At 35.4% G+C, this 21,929-nt stretch overlaps 1 protein-coding gene across 1 annotated transcript in view; it reads right to left on the minus strand.

The window, feature by feature from the left end:
* Positions 1-476: 476 nt before the first annotated feature.
* Positions 477-21,929, minus strand: part of C8H18orf63 (chromosome 8 C18orf63 homolog) — a 35,220-nt gene continuing 13,767 nt past the window's right edge. Inside the window, 12 exon segments of the mRNA XM_032222874.1 lie at positions 477-1,504; positions 5,005-5,796; positions 5,799-5,875; positions 5,878-5,965; positions 9,340-9,514; positions 11,311-11,396; positions 11,501-11,597; positions 12,700-12,809; positions 13,866-13,942; positions 14,478-14,519; positions 15,778-15,889; positions 21,436-21,492. Coding sequence (XP_032078765.1) covers positions 1,445-1,504; positions 5,005-5,796; positions 5,799-5,875; positions 5,878-5,965; positions 9,340-9,514; positions 11,311-11,396; positions 11,501-11,597; positions 12,700-12,809; positions 13,866-13,942; positions 14,478-14,519; positions 15,778-15,889; positions 21,436-21,492 — 1,773 coding nt within the window. The 3' untranslated portion in view covers positions 477-1,444.

A 21,929-nucleotide genomic window follows, 5' to 3' on the forward strand; every position in this document is an offset into this window, starting at 1 on the left:
TGATACAGTCATAAAGTCATTTAGCAACAGCAGTTCCAGCACTTCCAGGTTGTTGTTGTTAAGAAATCCCAGACCTCATAAAGTGAGGACATCACGTGGTCACCATTCAGCACCGTCCTAAGTTTGAATACACTAAAAAAACCTGGTAATTAAATTAGGTTCCCCTCTATATAGTTATCATTTTTATAACTATTACATATGTATAACTTCTTTGAATAACCTCTTGATATATTATAGATGCACACTGCACATTTATGATCATATATATACCAATCAAAATTAGGAATTGTATATTGATACAGAAAGGAAGGAAAGTACACAAGAATGTTCTTTTATTACTTTTCAGAGGAACAAATCAACTACAATAATTATGTAACAACTTTTGAAGAGCAGTGTGTGTTTTGATTTATAATCACATAAATATATTGTTTTGTCTATATAAGAGAAGTATGGTTTCTTTACAGGACAGAGGAAATATGAAACAAAATCTTCAAAAATTAATAAAAACAGTCTGAATAATAACTTTTAAAGGAAGTATTAAGAATTAAATTCATGCTTTTAACAAAAAAATATCTTTTCAACAACAGCAAGAACAAAAACACTATTTCAAATCACTTTTGTTGAGTGAACAAATATTGGAGGTTTTTTTTCATCCCATTAGGAAATAGTAAATAAACCACAATTCATGACATGTGCGGACAATTGAATATATGCTTTAGAGTGAAAGTGGAAAACTCTTGTTGCACCTGCAGTCCTTCACCTTTTCCTGTCATTGCTGCCTTAGATTGGAGTTGGCAGATGACCAATATGTTTACAATTTTATTATAATTATAATTCCTGGTTTAAATTGAATGATAAGCCAGGATTTGAATAAAATAAACCAGAATCCTATTTCATTCTTCCTCTTAATGCAGATAATTCAAATTGTATATCTGCACCAAAAACTTCATGGTTTTCTTTCTGCTGGGATGTAGAACAGTTAGCATTGCATATGAATAATAGCAGTCTGTTTGGTCATACTAAATATACATTCAGAACATAAGAACTATAGTGGAGGTTATTGCCTTACTGTTTTCATTATTTTCAATGCAAATATTTCATAAGCATGTGTATTACCGTATTTGCTCAGAGAATATCCGTTATTGGCAGCTTAGAAATTTAATCAGTAATTTTAATTTACACATAGAATAACTATGTTGTATGAGTTGGATTCTATGCACGAATTGGAGACTTATTTGTCTGTTTGAATGTATATGGTTTCTTGACTGCTGTGGGAAAGAAATTGGAACTTGGCCATTTTCTAATCATAAATTATTCAATCATGAAACAGGAAAAACACAATATGAATTAAATACTTCAAGTTTTAAATGAAAACACCACCACCACCCTTTCATGGCATAGTTTTCACAAACCTGCTGTTTATTTTCTCTTTTGCATCTTTTTTCTACTTTGATGATTTACTGGTTCTTGATTTCTTAGGTTTTGCATAGCTTTGTTCTTTTTCCTGTCAATACAATATATTAAGCATTAAAGTAAATTATATTTAAGAAATTAAAGAAACCAAAATTGCTATCACAAATGTCATCTCTGTCTACTACTAATTTATGTTAAATGCATATGTATGTATGTATGTATGTATGTATGTATGTATGTATGTGTATATATATATATATGTGTGTGTGTGTGTGTGTGTGTGTGTGTATATATATATATATATATATATATATATATATATATATATATATATATATATATATATATATGAATGATTTTCCAATAATGGTTGGCTTGTTATCATTCATTTGTCTATCAAAAGCTATGATTTAAAAAGTAATCAAAGTATCCAGTACATCTTAGGCATAAAACTAAATGTTTTACTATCAATAACCATGTAGCTAAAATAAAAGCTGAAAAAGCAGTGAAATGAGTTTTGGGTTTTTTCAAATTTATGTAGGGGGATCCTTATACTATACTAACAAATCAATACTTAATAATCTTAAAGAATATTTCTTGTTACATTTCTTGTTACCTTAAGATAAGATTTATTCAAAAATATTTTATAATATTCAATGGACACGTCAAAGAAAGTTTAAAATAGTGAGGCACATTTGCTTATGTGATATGAACCTGATCTACTGTCATCCCATTTGATTTATGTATGCCAAAATAGTTTTGGGAAGAGTAATATGATTTAAAGATGTGGATGTCATGATGAATTATAAACCAAAAAAAATGGATTTTATCCCTATTTAAATCTCTGAATTTATTGAGCAAAAAAGAAGAGTGGAAAGACAAAAAAGAAAAGACTGTGCTGACCCAGATTTACAAAACTAGATTGATATTCTTCTTTTGAGCTGGCTCTTTATTCGTGTAATGGAAAGTCTGATCAACATTATTTTCTGTGCTCAAGGCTTAAAGCTATATTTAAAAACTTATGGTTTTTTTAAAAAAATCCTTTTTGTTGCTTGTGTATAACCTCGCCTTTTTGGATATAAATAAAAAAACACAAAATCAGAATATGGAACAGGGAATGTGAATATGAATATTTGTGAACAAATATTTATAAAAGCTGTACAGCTATTTTTCAATTAGTCTTGTTTTAATCTATTTTATTTCATTAGTTGCTATGCATAATAATATTCATCCTGGACCAGTTGATCCAAAATGATGTGGTTGCTTTTCTTGGGAAAATAACTTAGTAAAAGATTTTGAGACTTATTTTTGCAAAATTATTTTCTGGACCTACTTCTTTCAGGCTTTCTCTCAGGGTATGAGGCTGAGTCTTCTTTGTTTATCTCAAAAGATGACCTATATAGAAGGAATGTAATTCTGCTAGTTCTATTGGACATGTTGGCATCTTTTGCTATGGTCAAACATGATAACTTGAGCTGTCTGGTTGTGTTGGGCTTTGGGGTAATTATTTTGCAGTGGCCCTGGTCTTTCTTGTTGGGACTTGATAAAAAGGTGGTGGTGGGGGGGGGGACAATGATTCAATATCTAGGCCAGTAATTAATATATTCCACAGGATTCTTGTCTGTTATATTAGCATTTACATGGAACTTCCAGGCATGGTCACTCATAATTCTAGAATGGGACGCCATCAATATACCAATAAGACTTAACTCTGCTACTCCATACTCTCTAATTTGAAGGGACCATTGAGCACTACCTAATTTGAATAATGGGACAGGAAAACAATTTGAAATTTAATGCATAGGTGGTCCCTGGGTAAGGAGAAAGCTGAATTTCCAAAACGAGATGTCTCCCTTTCACTGAACTGTGAGATTGTGGATAGTAACTGTGATGTGGGGCATGTCTTATATAATTATGCTTCCTGTGCCAGATGAAGTAAAGCGACAGTTAACTATCACTTTATCTTGTTTACAGCTTTCTTGATGAATGCAATTGCTTTATCGCTCTCTCTTTCTGGGTCTTTATTAATAATCTTACATTTCTATAGCTTTTTAAAAAATGCAGACTTCAATTCAGTATGAAACAGCATGCTAATATTATTTTCCAAATAGTTTTATAAACAAAATTTGGAATATCAATGACTTGACAATATCAATCTAAAATGGTTATATGTGCTTTTAAATATATTTGACGTTTACACTGAAATTCAGAAGTATGTATAACAATCATTAAATAGTTAAATGAATTATTGTGGTCATTCATTCTTATGCAACATGAAATAGTTTCCTTAGGATCAGCAATAGAAATCCAGAGAGCTATTTGCCATCCCCCAGATTATACAACTGGGATGGACTACAAATGTTTTGAGCAATCCTCCAGCTGTTTATCATCCTGGTTGATGGTGATCAGACTGAAATATCTACATGGTACCAGTTTTACATTCCTAGCTTAAAATATTCAATTCTACAACCAGTTTTTAGGATATCAACCATTAGATTGCATATTCATATCAGTATCAATTCATATAATGTTGATTTTCAAAGAAACAAAATATATTCCTAACAACCACTTTCTCTGTTTCTGTTTGTCTCTATATAAGACAATAGAAATTCAGAGAAAAATTTGGAAAAGTTGATAATTTTTCCAAGTTAGTTCCTAGGCCTGAAATTGATTCTGAATATTAAAAGGTTTTAAGTTGCTTTGAACTTTTTTCTTTGAAAGATTGATAATGGAAATAAATGTATCCTAAAATTAAAAAGAAGTGTACAGCAGGTTATAATATTTTAAATTAGCTTTTGTGAGAAACATACAAATTTCAAAGGTTATAACAACTAATATTTTCTGCCATCTAATGTCATATAGTTCCTATTAACTATTCTTATTAAAGTCAGTTTCTAAGATTTATTCATTTATAACCTATAAAAGGAACTTCATGAAAGGTAACAAAGAGTTAATTTTATATTATGCTATTGCACAAATCAATACTTTTAATTTAAGAAGCTCAGAGATTCTCATGATATACAGGCCAGGTGGTTTTCTATCCTGGTGCTCACTGCCAATGCATTATCAATATCTGGTTCAGACCAATGTTTAAAGAAAAATCAATACATAACTTTTCTGTATAGCTCAAATACTCCCTTTTTATGACCCTGTAATCCTTTAATTCGGGATAGAGTCAGGGTGACTGGATGGAGCTGAGTGCTTACTGGCCGGATGCCCTTCCTGATGCCATGTGGAGTTCCCATATTTCTTTGCATTCGAGGAGAGAAACATCTGCTGCTATCTAGGATTGAACTTTCAACCTTCCGAGTGGAAGGTGAGAGTCTTCACCATTAGGCTACCATGCCCACTCTCTGTATATCTCAGATCTGATTTGATTAATTGACTTGATACATATAGACCACATAGTTTCATATGAAAAAGCAATAGTGTCATTACAAATTTCTGGTTAAGCATGAGGAGTAACATACTAAAAGTATACACATGGAACTCAGCAGTCACATGCTTGCTTTTTATTACTAATTGCATAAATTGGTATAATGAAACGTTCTTGGGCTGCCATGTTATGGACATCTATATTATTTACTGTACCTGCAGATGAGGGCTTGAGGTCTCAGTGATGTCTTGATAGTACACTGGTTCCTTCCAATCTCTTTTTCTTTTGGATTTATTGGATATTGTCAGTCTTTCAAATCCTGAACTGGTTAATCTGTAAGCATTTGTTTTTGTTTCCTTCATTGGATTTTGTATCCGATTTTGAAATACTCTAAAAGCTCCTTCAGCTATTTCATTAGTTTTCTTCGACAGAATATTTTGACCAGCACTGAGATGTGCAGGTTTATTTGAAAGCTGACAGATGCTTGCTGTGTGATGCTTTGATTGGTTATCAGCAGATATCAAAGAAAAATGTAGCTTTGTAGCTTTGGTTTTGCTGGAATGTTTCGTTAAAATTGTTCCATTAAGTAAAGGGAAGTTTAATGGATACCCAACATCTTTATTTTCTTCTTTTAATAGAAATTTGTTAGCTCTAATATTTTTTCTCACCTTCTGAGAAACAGTTTTATTTATAACATTTTGAAATGATGTATCAGGTAGTGATTTGTTAATCTGATCTGCATTTGAACTGAATACATTTGATTTAGAAATTGCATGATCTGTTACTAGTTTTGATAAATCTTTTGAAACATTTTTTCTTTTCTTTTCATGGATTCTTTTAGTGAACTGCCTATCCCCTTGCAATAACTTTCCTTTGAAAATGGGTATGATTCTCTTGGCGTCATTTGATTTCAATGTTGAACCAGGTTTTTCTGATGTTTTCCACTGTTGTCCAATATTTTTTTTGTTTCCTACTCCAACATGCTCATCATCTGCAGAAGTATGTAATATTTAAAGAAAATATCAGTTTTCAGATGGTTGACTTTAAGCTCCACCTTGTGGCTATTATTTGTATTACATGCCTAAAGTTTGAAATACCTTTCTTTGGAACTACTTGAGTCAAAGGTACCTTGCAGTTCCTTCCTACAGTAAGGTTGGCTGGTTTAGAGTTTGCTTTCTAAAACACAGGAACCAAATAGAACAATTTTAATCACATTATACAACACTAATTGATTTTATATGTAAATATTTTGGAATTAACAATTATAAATGAGTAATGCAATATCAGAAAATTAATAGGAAATGTAATTTTCTAGATATTAGTAGCACATAAAATACTATAATCTTCTCATAAAAATTGACCCTAGATAAAAATCCATTCAAATGGACCTATACATTTTACTGAGAGACTGAAAGTGAACAATAATCCGATTCCAATCAACTGTATTGGAATGATAATTGTACAGATAGTCTTTGAGTTACAACCATTCATTCAATGACTTTTGCTGTCAACGACAGGTGTTGAATGAAAGAACTTATGGCTGTTCCTCAAAGTGCCTTTGTGATCAGGTGAACAAAATTTGGATGGATGCTTGGCAACCAGTTCATATTTATGACAGGCTGCAATGTTCTGCTGTCATGCGATCGCCAATCTGCAACCTTCCCTGATGGCTTCCCACAAGCAAAGTCAATGGGAAGGTTCCAAGTCGCATAAATTTCCTTCCTGGGGCCTTCCTTTACTCTCACTCCCTCTTTCCTGGTGTAGGAAGTTAATACTCACCCCTCTCCTAGAAAAATGAAATATTCTAGGAAATATTAAAACGGCAGAATATTATATTTCTCTGGATGAGAAAAGGAGAAACATGTTTTTAAAGACAAAGCAGCTTCCTGCAGCTCCCACCCCCACCCCTTCAGCTCCAGGGTGATGGGATTAAGACATGGCCCTCAGGACATGATAGGATTAGCCCTCTACCCATCTCACCACATGTCACCTGGGAAGATTACATCATTCAGCAAGGCTCAGGGCAGCCTACAGAGTTGCCCCTGCAAGGAGGTTGTAAAGCAGAGGTCTGTGATTCACTTTCATATATGATAATTAAACTGAGTTGTGAATTGACTGAATATGAGAATAGAAGGACAACTAAGCAAGGGTTAAAATATAAACATGGACATATATAGAATTTTTAAGATGATCAATAAAGTGAGATGTTTACCGCTGTTATTCTATATAATAGATTAAGAGAATTGTAATGAATATTGAACATCGAGGATTGCCATTTAGACAATTAAGGGTAATCTAATCTAAGATTGAGAGGGAAGATGAAATACACCTACAATGGGAAACTATTGAGATTTAAAGTCAGAATCACTAACTGGAGACATGTAAGGATATAAAGATAATGACGAGAATAGCTGGGAATTGTAATCAGGTGTACATCTCAGCCAAAATTAGGCTGGGGTGGGGAGGGTTTTAAAAGTACAATGAATATACATATACATACACATACATACATACATACACACACACACACACACACACACTTTTTTGTTCTATTTTTTTAAAAAAAGGGGAGAATACATGTTAAAATTAAGTATGTATATTGAAAAGGAATTATAAATACCATCAACATAAAATGGAGCTTGCTCAGAAGCTGAAATACATCAAGTAAATGAGATGAAGAATGGGAAATAGAGGAGAGAGCTAAGGGAAGAAGAGAGGGATAGGAGAGAGGAAAAGAGGGTACAGGGGCTGCACTTTGCAGGCTTCCTACTTTGAAAAAGAAGAAAGGAAAAGAAATAATAGCTTTAAGCCACAGCATGCCCAAACACCTGTTTGCACAGAGATCCTGGATGGAGATGGGTATACCCTGCGCAAAAAAAAAAAGGAAACGGGAAAAGCAATCAAAAGCAGGGAATCAGAGGGCTAAAAGGGCATAAATGGAAGGAAAATAGGGTTGCTGCAATAGTTGTGCCTTTAGGCACAGGTTCAAAATCCCATCTTTCAAAACTGGTGTAATTTCAAATGATCGCTGAATTAATGGTTGGAAGTCAAGGACTATCTATAATTCATTCTAGCTTCATTGAATTTGCTGGTATCAGCACTTTTCACTATAAAGCTATATTACCAAAAGTAAGATATAGAGAAATTTTGACATAACACCTGGCAGCTATATCATAGAAAAAATATTTTCTAAGATGAATTACCTTGTTTCCACTATATAATAAAGATACTATTGTTAAGCATTTCTGAATAAGATAGCAGAGTAAATTAAACCCCTTTAGCCTTGTTCAGATTGGATGCATTGATGTTTTCATTTCAGGTTTCAGCACAGATCAGATATATAGCTAGTACCTGACCGGGCATGATACAGCATCTGTTTTCATAGTAAAGATGGGACAAGATGCCATCTACATACTGATAGCACCTTCAGTATCAATTCCATTGTTCATCACTGCTTGGTGTGGTGAATTTCTTCCAGAAGTATCTAGAATTCTTTGTTAACTATGGACAGATGGGAAGCTAGTTATATTTCCTTCCTCCCTGGAAGCTTGTCATGTAAAATGATGTAATCAAATTCCACCTCTCATCCAGAAAATGTCAGGTGTAGGGAACTTGTTTTTATTTTTGTGCCAGAAACAGTACTCATGGCTTTTGAACTAAAAAAAAAATGAAGAGAGGCATAACCTGCCTTCAATTACTAGCCAAAGACAGTACAGATTCTTAAATGCTTCTTTTCATGCGCCCAACTTTCTTTTTTCTTTCTTTTCCATTACTGTAACATGGTGAGAATATTATTTTATTTTTTAATGTTTGACCATCACTGAAAAAAATATTAGGCAATGTATGCATTCTAAATAACTAAATCAATAGCAAGAGCCATCTTGGTTTACTATATTTCATATTTATACAATAGAGATTTTAAAAATGGATGGAAAATAAAGTATAAGCACAAACCTTTAGACAAAGCCCTTATGTAAAACCTCAGAGCCACATCTGTAGAGAACAGGCAATGCTAAGGTATAATGTGATCAACAGCTAATAGGTACAAGAAAACCCAACTGATTTAAGATACAATTCAACTACAGTTTTTAGAAATTACTGAGTATCTAGCCTTATTATGGAACATCTCAAAATACCAATAAACAGTTTTGTCAGCTCTTTCTCCCTTATTTCTATTATTCATTTAGATTAGACTTGTGCCTGATTGCTATCAAATAATAATATTGGTACAAAACTACATCTGGAAGTAATTAGTGCATAATTCTACAAGGAAGTCATTTTTTTTATTTATTCTGGAGGTTTCTATAGAAAAATAAGTGGCATAGTAATCAGAATTTGCATTTAGCTAGTCCTTAAGGAATCATTTTAGCTATTTATAGATATACCAGTTACATCACTATGTCTGCTCTACATGTTTACTATCACACTTTAGCTGCCTTCTAAATTATCATAATAAAGCATTAGAAAAGATATATTGAGAAAAGTGAAGATAATCGACTATTTCAATGTTTAATCAAGTATATGCCAATAAACGTTATACACAATATTACCTGTACAGATGCCATTATAAAATTGTTTGTAGTACACATTGCTTTCTGTGTCACCTTAAAAGGAAATCCACATATATGAGGAATGACAGCATTCAGATCAGTAACAAAAGAATTTAAAATAGCTTCTAAATCTGCTCTAGGAAAGTACTGTATGGGCTGACTTCTGATGCAACTGGAAGGATATCTGAATCAGTATTAAGGAATGAAATAAATAATTTGACAAATTGATATTAAAAAGCATCAGACACAATTTCTTGAACAATAGGGATTCATTAAAGTCATGACAGCGAGTAAAATCTGCTACAAGTACTTTCTGCACGTTACCTGATGGTAAAGAAGATGCAGTGAAACCAGTAAACAGAAGTAGAATGACTGTGGCACAAGGAAGCAAATATGGCATCAATAGTAATAGGTGCCTTGGGAAAGATCCTAAAACATCTGAAGCACCAATTGAATATCATCAACGATGATAAAGTCACCATCAATCAATTGCCAAAGACAGCTTTATTTGAAATAGCTTACATCCTGCAATGATACCTTTAGTATAATTAAACAACATATCTCTAACCTAGGTTTTTAGGAAGGACTTGCTAGGTGGACAGAAATACCAAATGAAATCTAAACTTCTGGCTAACTGTGCAACTGCCCATAATAATGGCAAATCATTAGATACAGGTGAGGTAGGGTATGAAATAGGGGTGGGTTTCAATTTTTTTCACTACCGGTTCAGTGGATGTGGCTAGATGGGGGGTATGTGACTTAGTGGGCGTGACCAACTTGATGTCACTCACGCCCACTCAGTCACATGACCCCCTCACCAAACTATGCCCACCAAAATGATGGTGCAAAGTTTTGAAGGGGGGCCCCTCCAGCCTCGCCAGAGCTAAGGGAATGCCTGCAAACTAACCAGTAAGAAAAAAAAGTTTTTGTCCTCTGCAGGCTTCAATAGGGCTAGAGGAAAGCAAAAACACCCCCGTTTTTGCAAAAAATGGACGGAAAACAGGCCACTTTTTTTGCAAAAACAGGGGCATTTTGCCTTCCCCCAGCCCTGCTGAAGCCTGCAGAATGATTCTGGAAGCTGGGGGAAGGCAAAAACACCTCCATTTTGCAAAAAAGGCCCATTTCTGGGACCTCTCTGGGACTGGCATGTGCACATCATTAAAAAAGGGGAAAATTACATTCTTTCAATTAAGAATGTTCTGCGCATGTGCAGAACAGAAAATAAAGATGGTGGTTCCCAGGATAGAACCGGTATGGTCACATGTCCCTCCGAGTTACTACGTATCCAGCCAAACTGGTCCGAACCTGTAGGAACCCACCTTTGATATGAAACCTACAGCCATACAGACTTATCAGAGTTAAGCCAAAGTTAATTGTTTGCCTTCAGACTTGTATATTCTAAACCAGGGGTGTCAAACTCACATCATCATGGCATTGTCACGTGATGTATCAGGACTTTCCCCCCCTTTGCTAAACCGGGCATGGCTGTGGCCAGTGTGTGACGCATCCAGTCTGCGGTCTGCGAGCTTGATAGCCCTGCTCTAAACAAACTTTGAAGTATTTTGCAGAACTTTCCAGTTAATTTAAAACTGACCATGATGCAGAAAGTTGGAAGAAATAAATAAATGGATGGTATTTATACTTCACTAACTTCTGAAGAAAAATGGCTGCAGATGGGTTTCTATATACGAAAACACAAAATGCAGAGAATTTACAATTATAGCACAGAATTCTGCTTTAAGAAACTCAGTTTATACTGGAAATGCATTGATTTATTTTACATTTATCTCATAAATGAGAGATGACTATGACTACAAATGTTTATTTTTCATGTGGTAAGAGATAAATATTTATTTAACTTTACAGCAAATATTCAGTAAGAGAGTAGTTTAATAGCATATTTTAATACTATAATCTTGGCTCATCATGGCTCATGTTCCTAAGAAGGCCCCACAAACAAATACAACATATAAAGGATATGTAAAGAATTGCTCTCCTATTAGTTTAAAATAAATGCTGAAGTACGTCTGGGAATCCTCTGGCAGAAGGTAGCCATACTAAAAATAAAATATATACAAAAGATAATACATAGCAATGATTTTGTCAATTGATTTATTATTTATCAATGAATGATAAAAAAAAACCATAAGTATACCCTTACCAGATTTTCCCAGTGCAACTGTAAATCACTGTATGAATGAAATGGAGAATCAGGTGGAATTAAATGACTGATACTCATTATCTGACCCATTTTCATACTGGCAGAGATACAAAAAGATCATTGGAAAATTAGTATTAATCGGTAGAAACCATAATTATGTAATAGATATTTTAAACTAGATTAAAAAATGTGGGCTTCTATTACCCTAAAATAAGCTAAGAAATTGAATTTGTCACATTCTATATCTTATTTAATGCAATATACTGGTAGACATAAGGAGGAAAAGTAGACACAGAATAAAATATATAGAAATAGAAACTTGTAAAGATAAAATTATATACATACATATATACATAGTTTATTTTTATAAATCAGCATTTAGCATCTGAAAAGAGTAGACACATCTGGATTTAAACAATCCAAAAGCCTAAAGTAAACATTAAAAGGGACACCAAATTCTAAAAACAGTTGGGCATCATAATTTACTAGATTACTGCAAATGTTCTGGCTGATTAAGAGTTATAAGATATGGGACTGAGATTGCTTGCGTGGAAAATTCCATAAAAGAGGAATGACCTGTTATTCAAATATGTCTATAAAGACATACCATAAAATAACAAAGTGACTATTTCCACTTCACCAATCCAATAAAGTAGAAACGTGGCTCAAGTGATATACCAACATCTGCCCCTCATTAGTATTACACATAGAACTAATGAAAAAGTCCTATTGTAATATCACATTGGAAATGAAGTTGGTAGAGGCAAGGCTGTTAAAAACCAAACCTGCATACAGTTGACTGGAACCCTTTTGTAATTCCCAAATATGTTGCTTGACTGATGTTCTGGCATTTTTAAAATAAAAAAAAATAAACCATAGAACTGGAATTTTTCTGTATGGTAGCCTCGCTCACAGATGTAAACTTGTCATTTAGAATTAAGTGTAAAGAACTAAAGATTATACTGAGTTTTCAAAAAGCCTGTTCAAATTTAAATAAGATATTTGCTTTGTCATGTTACTACTCAAAGTAGTTTTTTTTTTAAATGTATTAAAAATAGTCTAAATATTCATGAAATTCTGAGAATGAAAAACTTTTCTTAGTGGCTCCTATCACTAATACCTTTACTATAATAAAATTATATTGTAGGAAAAGTTTAGTTCCTCTTAATACAATTCCTTGTAAAATATGAAATACACACCTTGGTAAAACATAACACCAATTACTTAAAATAGAACCTTCTGAAATGACTGCAGTAGTATCGTTGTTAAAGTTCTTTATGATGTTTGTTGAAATATCAAAATCTTCAAGCTAAAATAGAAAAAAATCAATACAGCAATTTTTGAAAGGTTAAGTATAAAAGTATAAAATGTAATGTATGTTAAAATAATATTGCACAAAAACTTTCATTAAAAGCTTTAGTTATTACATTTGTAACTGAAATTACTAAATCCCTTCATAAAATCATGCTATAAAATTAAGGGATGCCTAATTGTTTAATACAAAGCAGTCATTTAAATCCTTTCAGACTTTGAAATTATTCTCAGTATGGATCTGTGATTTACAATTTACTGCAATAATACACATATCAAAATAAATTATAGCATTAAAAGAAAAATGTATGTTTTTAAATTAAACTACCCATTTTCTTTCTAATAAGTTAAAATAACCAGTAAACCCTGATTGTGGTCATCGTCAGAAATATACCTATAGATTGTGTTGTTGGTTTTTTCTTTTCTTTTCTTTTTTGGTCCCTTCAAGTCAGTGTTGACTCTTGGAATATGCCTGGATTAGCAGTTTTTGTGGCAAGATTTCAGAAGTGGTTTGCCATGCCTGTTTACAATGACTGAGAATGAGTTACTGGCCCAAGGTCATCCAGCTGGCTTTGGGCTTAAAGTAAGACTAGAACTCACACTCTCCTGATTTCTGGACTGATGGCTTAAACTTTACACTTAATTAGCTCTCTCAATTCCTGGATACCTTTATTTAAAATTTCAGTGATATATCAAAAATCACAAGTACAATTCTTCAGTAAGATGAAAATTATGCCTGATAATTTTTGTATGCATCTAAGAGATGTAAAGATATATTAAAAATACTTGTTTTCTTGGCAAATATTCACCTAATAATGTAATTATTAAAGAAAAATGTACATACATACATACATACATGCATGCATGCATACATATATTCTTTAAACCACAAGAATACATATAGTTTGGAGAAAAGAGGAGAGACAGAAATTAAAAAGTGAGATGAACTGCTTAACAATTGTTGATTGTTTTATTCTGAAAAAGAATCTTAAGTAGCCCTAGATACACAAGCATCCATAAAATGCAAATGTAAAAAGTTATATTATTTCTGTACCTCAGGTGGTGATGAACATATCCTGCATATTTCCACACTGATGCAAAGTTGAGTTTCGGATACACTAATATCCACAACTGAAATAAAATTCATAATGTCCAGTATACAGCATTTTCATATATCCCTTATGTACCTTATGCAATCATATATTTTCCCCATTAGTGCATAAGACAAAAATTATACTGAATTCTAAAACAGGACTGACCAAGTGACTTAACTATATGTGTCCATATAGTTTAAGCAAAATCACAATTTTTACTTTTTAATAATTTTAATCATTTTAATTTAATAATTTTAATAATTGCTTGTGGTTGCTTACATCTTTAAATATTGCTTAACAGGAACAGGACCAACAGGTAAACAAAGCAGTGGTATAGACCTGCATTATTTGCTTGCATGATGATTTTCAGTCTTGATTTCAATCATAAAACGTTTTGATAAATAAATTTATATGCCTAACAGTTGCTCAACTGATAATCTCTGTGCGTTACATCTGATATACCATTGATTTTCTTCATTCCTTTTTTTCTAACCCAGGGTATGTGTAAAATATATCTAAGGTAATTCCATGTCTTTAAGAGTGAGAAAAATATTTATTCATAGTGTACTTACCAACTGCATTTTGCTTTCCCATCTGTGATAAAAAATTTCTCCCTTAAAAATATGAAAGTGGTTTATTATAATTCACAGTTAAAACTATACCAAAGCAATGTATAATGAGGAAAATATGTTTATATTTTGTTATACATTGTTTATGTAGTGTTTGCTTCACAACACGTTCCTTATGTATAAAAGATGTATGTATTATGTATTACTATTATGTATTATTTGATAAATGGACACAGGGAGAGAAGCATGATTAGCTCTGGGTACTAGTTAACTCCTCCTTGGGAGAGGGAATGGTCCCATCAGTTCTTAAAGAGGCTTAAAGATTCCCCACCTTTGGCCTCCAGCCTCCCCTCTTGACTCCAACTAAAGCTTGGAGTTAAAGTCCATTAACTAAGATGACATGGTCTGGTCTTCCTGCATTCTGATCCAAGTTGTATGCCAAGGAGCTCTTCTTGACTCGGCCTCCAATCTACTGGAGGAAGTGGAAGCTTCTCATGAATGGCCATAAAAAAATCCTAGGGAAGATGTAGGAACTAAGATAGTGGTCCCAATTACCTGATGGTTCCTGGCAAAACAACAACTACATCACTGCTCCCGAACTTGCTTTTTATAAGCTCTAAAGGTACCATCCTCAAATACATGTCATAACCTAATTCAGCAATATTGAGTCAGCTAACCTAATTAGAGATTTAGGTTGCAATTTCAAGAGGAAAGTGTAGATTTTAATAGTATCCAAACATATTTGAGTTGACCATAACTGCGTACAAATAAAGCAATATTATGTATTACTCACATACAAATAAAATATTCCAGTTTTGAGGACTTTTCAGATGTTATAAAGAATTGGAGGTAGAAGTGGCTGATCTTAAAATTATACAGGCCTATGGTCATGTGACCATATTTTGGGTGATCACCGAGCAACCCACATTTATAGCCATTAGCAGTGTCCTATGGACATTAGATCATGATTTATGATGCTTTTGCTGGTGTTTACTTATCATTTCTGACAAAAATAACATGCACAGGGAACAATATATTCATTTAATAACTATGGTGTTCACTTAACGGTTGACACTCTAAAAGACATAAAATTGGCATAGTCACTTGATAAACCACCCTAATGACCATCATGACTTAAGATCATAATTGCAGGATCAATTACCATTGTAAGTTGAGGACTACCAGTAGTCAGATTTACTGAACAATTTTGTAACAACTATAGCTAATAATAAATATATGCATCATGCAGAAAATATTTAACACTATAAAAACATTTTCACTATCATAATTTCCAAGTAATTACCTTGTATCAACAAGTGACCAGCTTGGTTCCAGTTAGGGGCAAGTTTGGCTCTAAGAGTATAAGAAAGGCAGACTTGAAAGATAGTTGGGGTAACTCTTTCTGGCATTCCTACCTAATAAATAAAACAAGTTGTATTGTATTTTCTCTTTGCAAAAAATTTCCTCCTTATGAAATTGAATATTATTATTATGGAATACCTTACATTTAATCAAATGTAATCCAACTAGCAGAGGAGAATGTATTCTCCAATGGTTAAGAGTCAAACATAATAACCATGTTACTGCTTTTTGTTCAGTAAATAACCCTTACAGGATAGTTTAGTCTGATAGCGTGCTGGTTGTTCCATTGAGACTGTAATTTGCATTCATGACTAACAAGATAGGAATAGACTTAAAGTTAGGGCTGTATTGGGAGCAAAGGTTAAATCCTCTCTTCCACTCTACTGGTCTCAATCAATATTATTCTCCTGTCGTAGTAATTATATACTAAGCAAAAATGCATTTAGACTGACCTTCAGGCAGAGATTGTTCTAGTCTTATAACCTGCTTCACTGATTTTAATATATAGAATATTTCTGAAAAAGGCATTTGCAAATCAGTTACTGTACAGATTGTTTATTTAGGTCCAACATAATGCAGCTAATTTGCTAATGATATGGTGAATGCAATCCAAAGAAAAATGTTTAATAAATAATATGAATTCACTCCAGTGCCTCAGTATATTTTGCAGAGAAATAAATTGCAGTTGCAGGCATGACAGCCAAAAGATTATTATCAAACTATCTAACCTTTCATGCAAATCTGAATTCAGATTTAAATATATACCTTACATTTAAAACAGTTACTTTGAGTTATATGCCCAGTAAAAGAACCTTTGTTACATTTTAGCTGATTATCATCCTAACCTTAATTTCTGGTAGATAGAGGCAAGGCAGATATACCCAAAGTGGATGGTAAAAAGGAGCTAGGGCACTTACGTTTTAAAAAAAAAATCAAACATTTATAGATACATAACACAAAACCTATACATGTACACATATATTGAAACACACATTGAGACAGATTAATAGTCACTGAACCAAGCATTTATCAGGAGGCAAAGGATATTCCTCTTAGTGCAAATAATTGGGATACTAACAAATATCCTCAGAGATTACAGGCACTGTCATAAGAGGGCATGGCACCATTCAGCTTAATTTGGACATTGAGCTAGCATTTTTCCAAAAGAGCATAAACCTTCATTCAGAAATAGCTTGATTGAGAGGTTACAGACATGGAGGACAGGTATTGCAACATGCTAGATGATCTTCACAAGCTCTCCGTGTTATCTGTGTCCTGTCACTAGTCGTTGCATGTGCCAAACCCATCTTTTAAAAAAGTAGCCTGATTAACCAATCATAGGTGCAGAACATTTCAGTATCTGCAACTTGTCACTTGCAGAGCTTGAAAGACAGCTAAAACTCACATTCCAGACACTTGCCTACACTTGCCTAGCTTGTCCCATCACATACTTGTTTTTCTGGTAAGCAGATAAGATTCAGTGGGAGGCAAAATAAAGCCAAGAGAATCCATTAAATGTTTTTCATGGCTTGAGCTACATTACAACTGATAAGGATGGCACCATTTCCCAGCCTTGCTATTAAGGGAGAATAGAGCTCAACAATCAGGGTAATACAATTTATGTCAGGCTACTCCTATGCAGATTCCATGACTGGAGGAATGAACATAAACAGAACATTAAAAAGTATAAAATCTAAAACATATAGCAGTCTCATATGGTGATCATGATTTGAGAGCCACAGATGAACACAAAATACCACTTATCAGAAAGCAAATTGATGAAATTGTCCCCCACTTCCTTTAGACTTTCAGGATGCTCTCTACCATCTTAATAGCAATAGCAATAGCAGTTAGACTTATATACCGCTTTATAGGGCTTTCAGCCCTCTCTAAGCGGTTTACAGAGTCAGCATATTGCCCCCACAATCTGCGTCCTCATTTTACCCACCTCGGAAGGATGGAAGGCTGAGTCAACCTTAAGCCGGTGAGATTTGAACCGCCAAACTGCAGCTAGCAGTCAGCTGAAGTGGCTGCAGTACTGCACTCTAACCACTGCGCCACTTACTTACAGGTAATCCTCGAGTTATGACCATAATGGAACCTGCTCATTATGGCTGTAAGTCAACATGGCCATATTTTACAACCTTTTTTGTGGTAGCTGCTATGTGACTGCCGTGGTCATAAAACTAACCAATGGTTTGATATGGAGTTGGTTTTGCCTAAAACAGGAAGTAACTGCTGATTTTTGGCAAAACTGTAATAAAATATGGTTATGTGACCGCAAGATGCAGCAAATGATCATAAACATAGCCCATTGCCCATGTGCGGCCATGTGACTGTGGGGGGTGGCAACCATCGGAACTTTGAATCTGAGTCATAAATAGCTCTCAAGTTGTATTGGAGAAAAAGGGATTACAAGAGAGTAAGCATGCACACAATAGGAAATACAGTGAGCTATTTGTACAGTTCACTCATGGCTCCCAGCCCCAAATGCACTCTTTTCAAAGTGTATTCCCCATCTTTCTTTCTTATAATTCCTTCTTTAAAAAAATGATATACACATTTTCTATCACAATTGGAAGAAAAACATGCATATTATTATTTTCTGATTGATCCATTAGGCTTTCACATCTTGCTCATTGACATATATTTTTATTCATGAAGCATAAAATTACCACTGCATTTATGTATGTCACCAAATTTACAGTAAAACAATCTTGGTCAACATCTATAGAGTGTATGGCCTAAGATATATATTTTTAGTTTATCGTGGATACTCTTGTTCACCAATCAACCTGACTGCATAGTTCTCTGCAAGGTTTGACTCAGTTATAAAGACTCAATAATATTTTTGCTACTTTGTCATTACAACTTATTAGCATAGTTTAAAAAGAAAGATCCACTTTGATCCTATAGTTCAGGATTGGATAATTCATGGCCATGGACCATATAATATCTCGATCACTCAATTTCCAACCCTCCCTACCAGCATACCTGCAATGGCCAATTTTCAGGAACACAGTTTCAGGCCATCTTTAAAAGCTTAGGTCAGTGTTTTTCAACCTTTTTTGTGCAAAGGCACACTTTTTTCATGAAAAAAATCACGAGGCACACCACCATTAGAAAATGTTTAAAAAAATTAACTCTGTGCCTATATTGACTATATATAAAGTAATTCTCTTGAATCCTCCGCGATTGTTGCTATGGGCGCACGCATGGGACATCAGTGACGTCCCTGCGTGCGCTACCTCCCGGCGGTCCCCGCGTTTTTAAAGTAAACGCGGGGCCGCAGGGACATAATAGAGGCATCCCTGTGTTTGAGCGGCATATTTTCATGCCTGAGCACCTGAATTTTTTTCACAGATGTCACCTAAGACAACAACGAAATCAGTATTATTTGAAACTCAAAGTTATGTTTATTCAAGGTACCCGCTTAATTAAAATAGTTATATAATATCAGAATCACTTAACAACGGTCCTGCTTAGCAACCAAAATGTTGGCTCAGAAACTCTGGCATTGAAGCATGCAAGTCTTAAAGCTGTCAAGTTACAAGACCTTTTCACCCCTAACCCTTTAGAAAAAAAAATCCCAAGGGTCTTCAAACCTGACAGCTTTAAGCCTTGTGGACTTCAACTCCCAGAATTCCTCCTCCAGTCATGTTGCAGCAACGTCATCTGCGTGGATCTGCTCTATCTTCGGTTTTTTTCACAGGGGGCAGGGCTGCCGCTGAAGATGCCAACGAGCCCCCGCCGCCACTAGAATAGCTGCTGCCACCTCCTCCTCCTCCTCCAACAGCACCAACATATTTGCTGCCCAGCGCTGCAGCCGAGGTGAAGCCTCCAAAGCTCCCGCAGGTGCCCCCACCCATGGCAGCAGCGGCGGTGCCTCCCCCTCCGCTCGGAGCACCTCAGCTGGGCTCTGGGTTACCCCTGCTGCCGCCTCCACCTCCGCGGTTTTTCAGAAGCCATGAGGCCTTTTTCCCTGCTCCCCCCCCTCCGCCGCCTTCCTGCTAGCTCCCGCGGCCAAATGGCTCCTCAAAAGCACGGCGGAGGAGGAAGGGGGAGGGATAACACGGGGGCCAGCTCAGGTGCTCTGCGTGGAGCCTTCACACACAACCGGTGTGCTCCACAAACGTTCCTGCTCACTAGCTCAAAAGGGTCCTCGCTGTTTCTCCAGGCAGCCCTCGCCCCTCCGTCCAGCCGAAGGTCGCTCCTGGCCAGGCAGGCTCCCCGCAGCTGCTCAGAGGCTCGCTCTCCACCTCGTAGCACCGTGAAATCCTTGGGTGGCTCCCAGCTCCTCTGCAATACAGCCAGTCCTTGACTTAGCCTCCACGCAGAGCACCTGAGCTGGCCCCCGTGTTATCCCTCCCCCTTCCTCCTCCGCCATGCTTTTGAGGAACCATTTGGCCGTGGGAGCTAGTAGGAAGGCGGCGGAGGGGGGGGAGCAGGGAAAAAGGCCTCATGGCTTCTGAAAAACCACGGAGGTGGAGGCGGAGGCAGGGGTAACCCAGAGCCCAGCTGAGGTGCTCCGAGCAGAGGGGGAGGCACCGCCGCCACTGCCATGGGGGGGGCGCCTGTGGGAGCTTTGGAGGCTTCACCTCGGCTGCAGCGTTGGCGGCAAATCCGGCAGTGCTGTTGGAGGAGCCGCACACCTTAGAGGCAAAAGTGGACACAGAGATGTCCCGAGGCAAAAACACCTGGCGGGTGTTTTTCCCACGGCACACCTTACACTATGTCACGGCACACTAGTGTGCCGCGGCACAGTGGTTGAAAAACACTGGCTTAGGTAATGATTTTAAGGATGAGAATAGTATTGTTTTCCAGAAGCTCCCCACACCTTTTTAATTGTTATTCCTCCTCTCAAAGACATAACACCTTTGGTCAAACAGTGACATAATTACATTATTTCTAAGGTAGAATAAGAGATTAAGTCGGAATTCCTGCACATCAAATCTGCCACCACTTATATCTACTTTCCATAATTTGGTCAGCTTCCAAATATTTAGATTTCATTCCTACAATTGTCCAGTTAGCATGTCAATTGCTAAGAAATCTGGCAGATGAAGTTCATACAGAAAAGATTGCCAAGTTTGTGGAAGAATATTTTATAAATAATATATCATCAGTAGAGTGTATGAATTGTACTGAATTAAATGTCCATATCATAATGTCATAAAAATGAAATTTAAATATCTAAAACTCAACTACAATAAACAAGCATTCCATTTTTTTCAAATTTTAGTAAATAAAATGTAATTTTCCAACCTGTAGCAATATACACACCAGTGGTGGGTTCCAACTGCTTTGGACTGGTTTGGCCGAACTGGTAGTAGTTTGGCAGCCTGGGTTGCTGGAACCGGCAGTGACCCAGGCCTGCCACATCCCCGAACTGGTTCTCCAGGGGGCGCCATAGGTGCCACAATCTTGTTTTGCACTTCTGCGCATGTGCATAACAATTTTTATTGCACTGAGCATGCACATGCAGTGCACATCAAGCACGCCCATGAGCAAACCGGCAGTAGTACCTGCCGGAACCCACCCTGATACATGCATCTTGTATGCAGAAAAACAACCAGAATAAATAATGTTCATCACTTACTGTAGCTCCATGTTTATCTATATAAGCTTGAAATGTTCCTGATTTGTAAAAGGGTATCTAAAACAAGCAAAAAATAAGTTAAAGCATATTTCTTTTTAAACTTTTTTGTATTTTACCTGTTCTTTGAATAAATCCTTCTGAAACATGAATTCTTTGGGAAATACAATTGAAAGGTACTGTTTCTACTATAGGACAGGCCCTTGGCAGTTTTTTTGTTTAGATTTTCTTAAATAGAAGAAACTCATTTAATACTACTGTTAACATGTCAAACATTGAAACCAAATGTAAAATCACTGAGCATTTAGTCTGAAAAAGAACTTAAATAAAATATGTAAGAAATCAATAGAGACAAATCAGAGGTTCTGAGATATAAATTTGTAATTAAGAAAATATAGCCTTTAATAACAGGAAAATAGGGAGGAACTATTGATATAAATAAGTTGACTGATGCAAAGTTGTGATAAGATTCAGGGCACATTCACATAGGAGAGATT

The sequence above is a fragment of the Thamnophis elegans genome, chromosome 8 (assembly GCF_009769535.1).
Source record: "Thamnophis elegans isolate rThaEle1 chromosome 8, rThaEle1.pri, whole genome shotgun sequence".
Taxonomy (NCBI): Eukaryota; Metazoa; Chordata; class Lepidosauria; order Squamata; family Colubridae; genus Thamnophis; species Thamnophis elegans.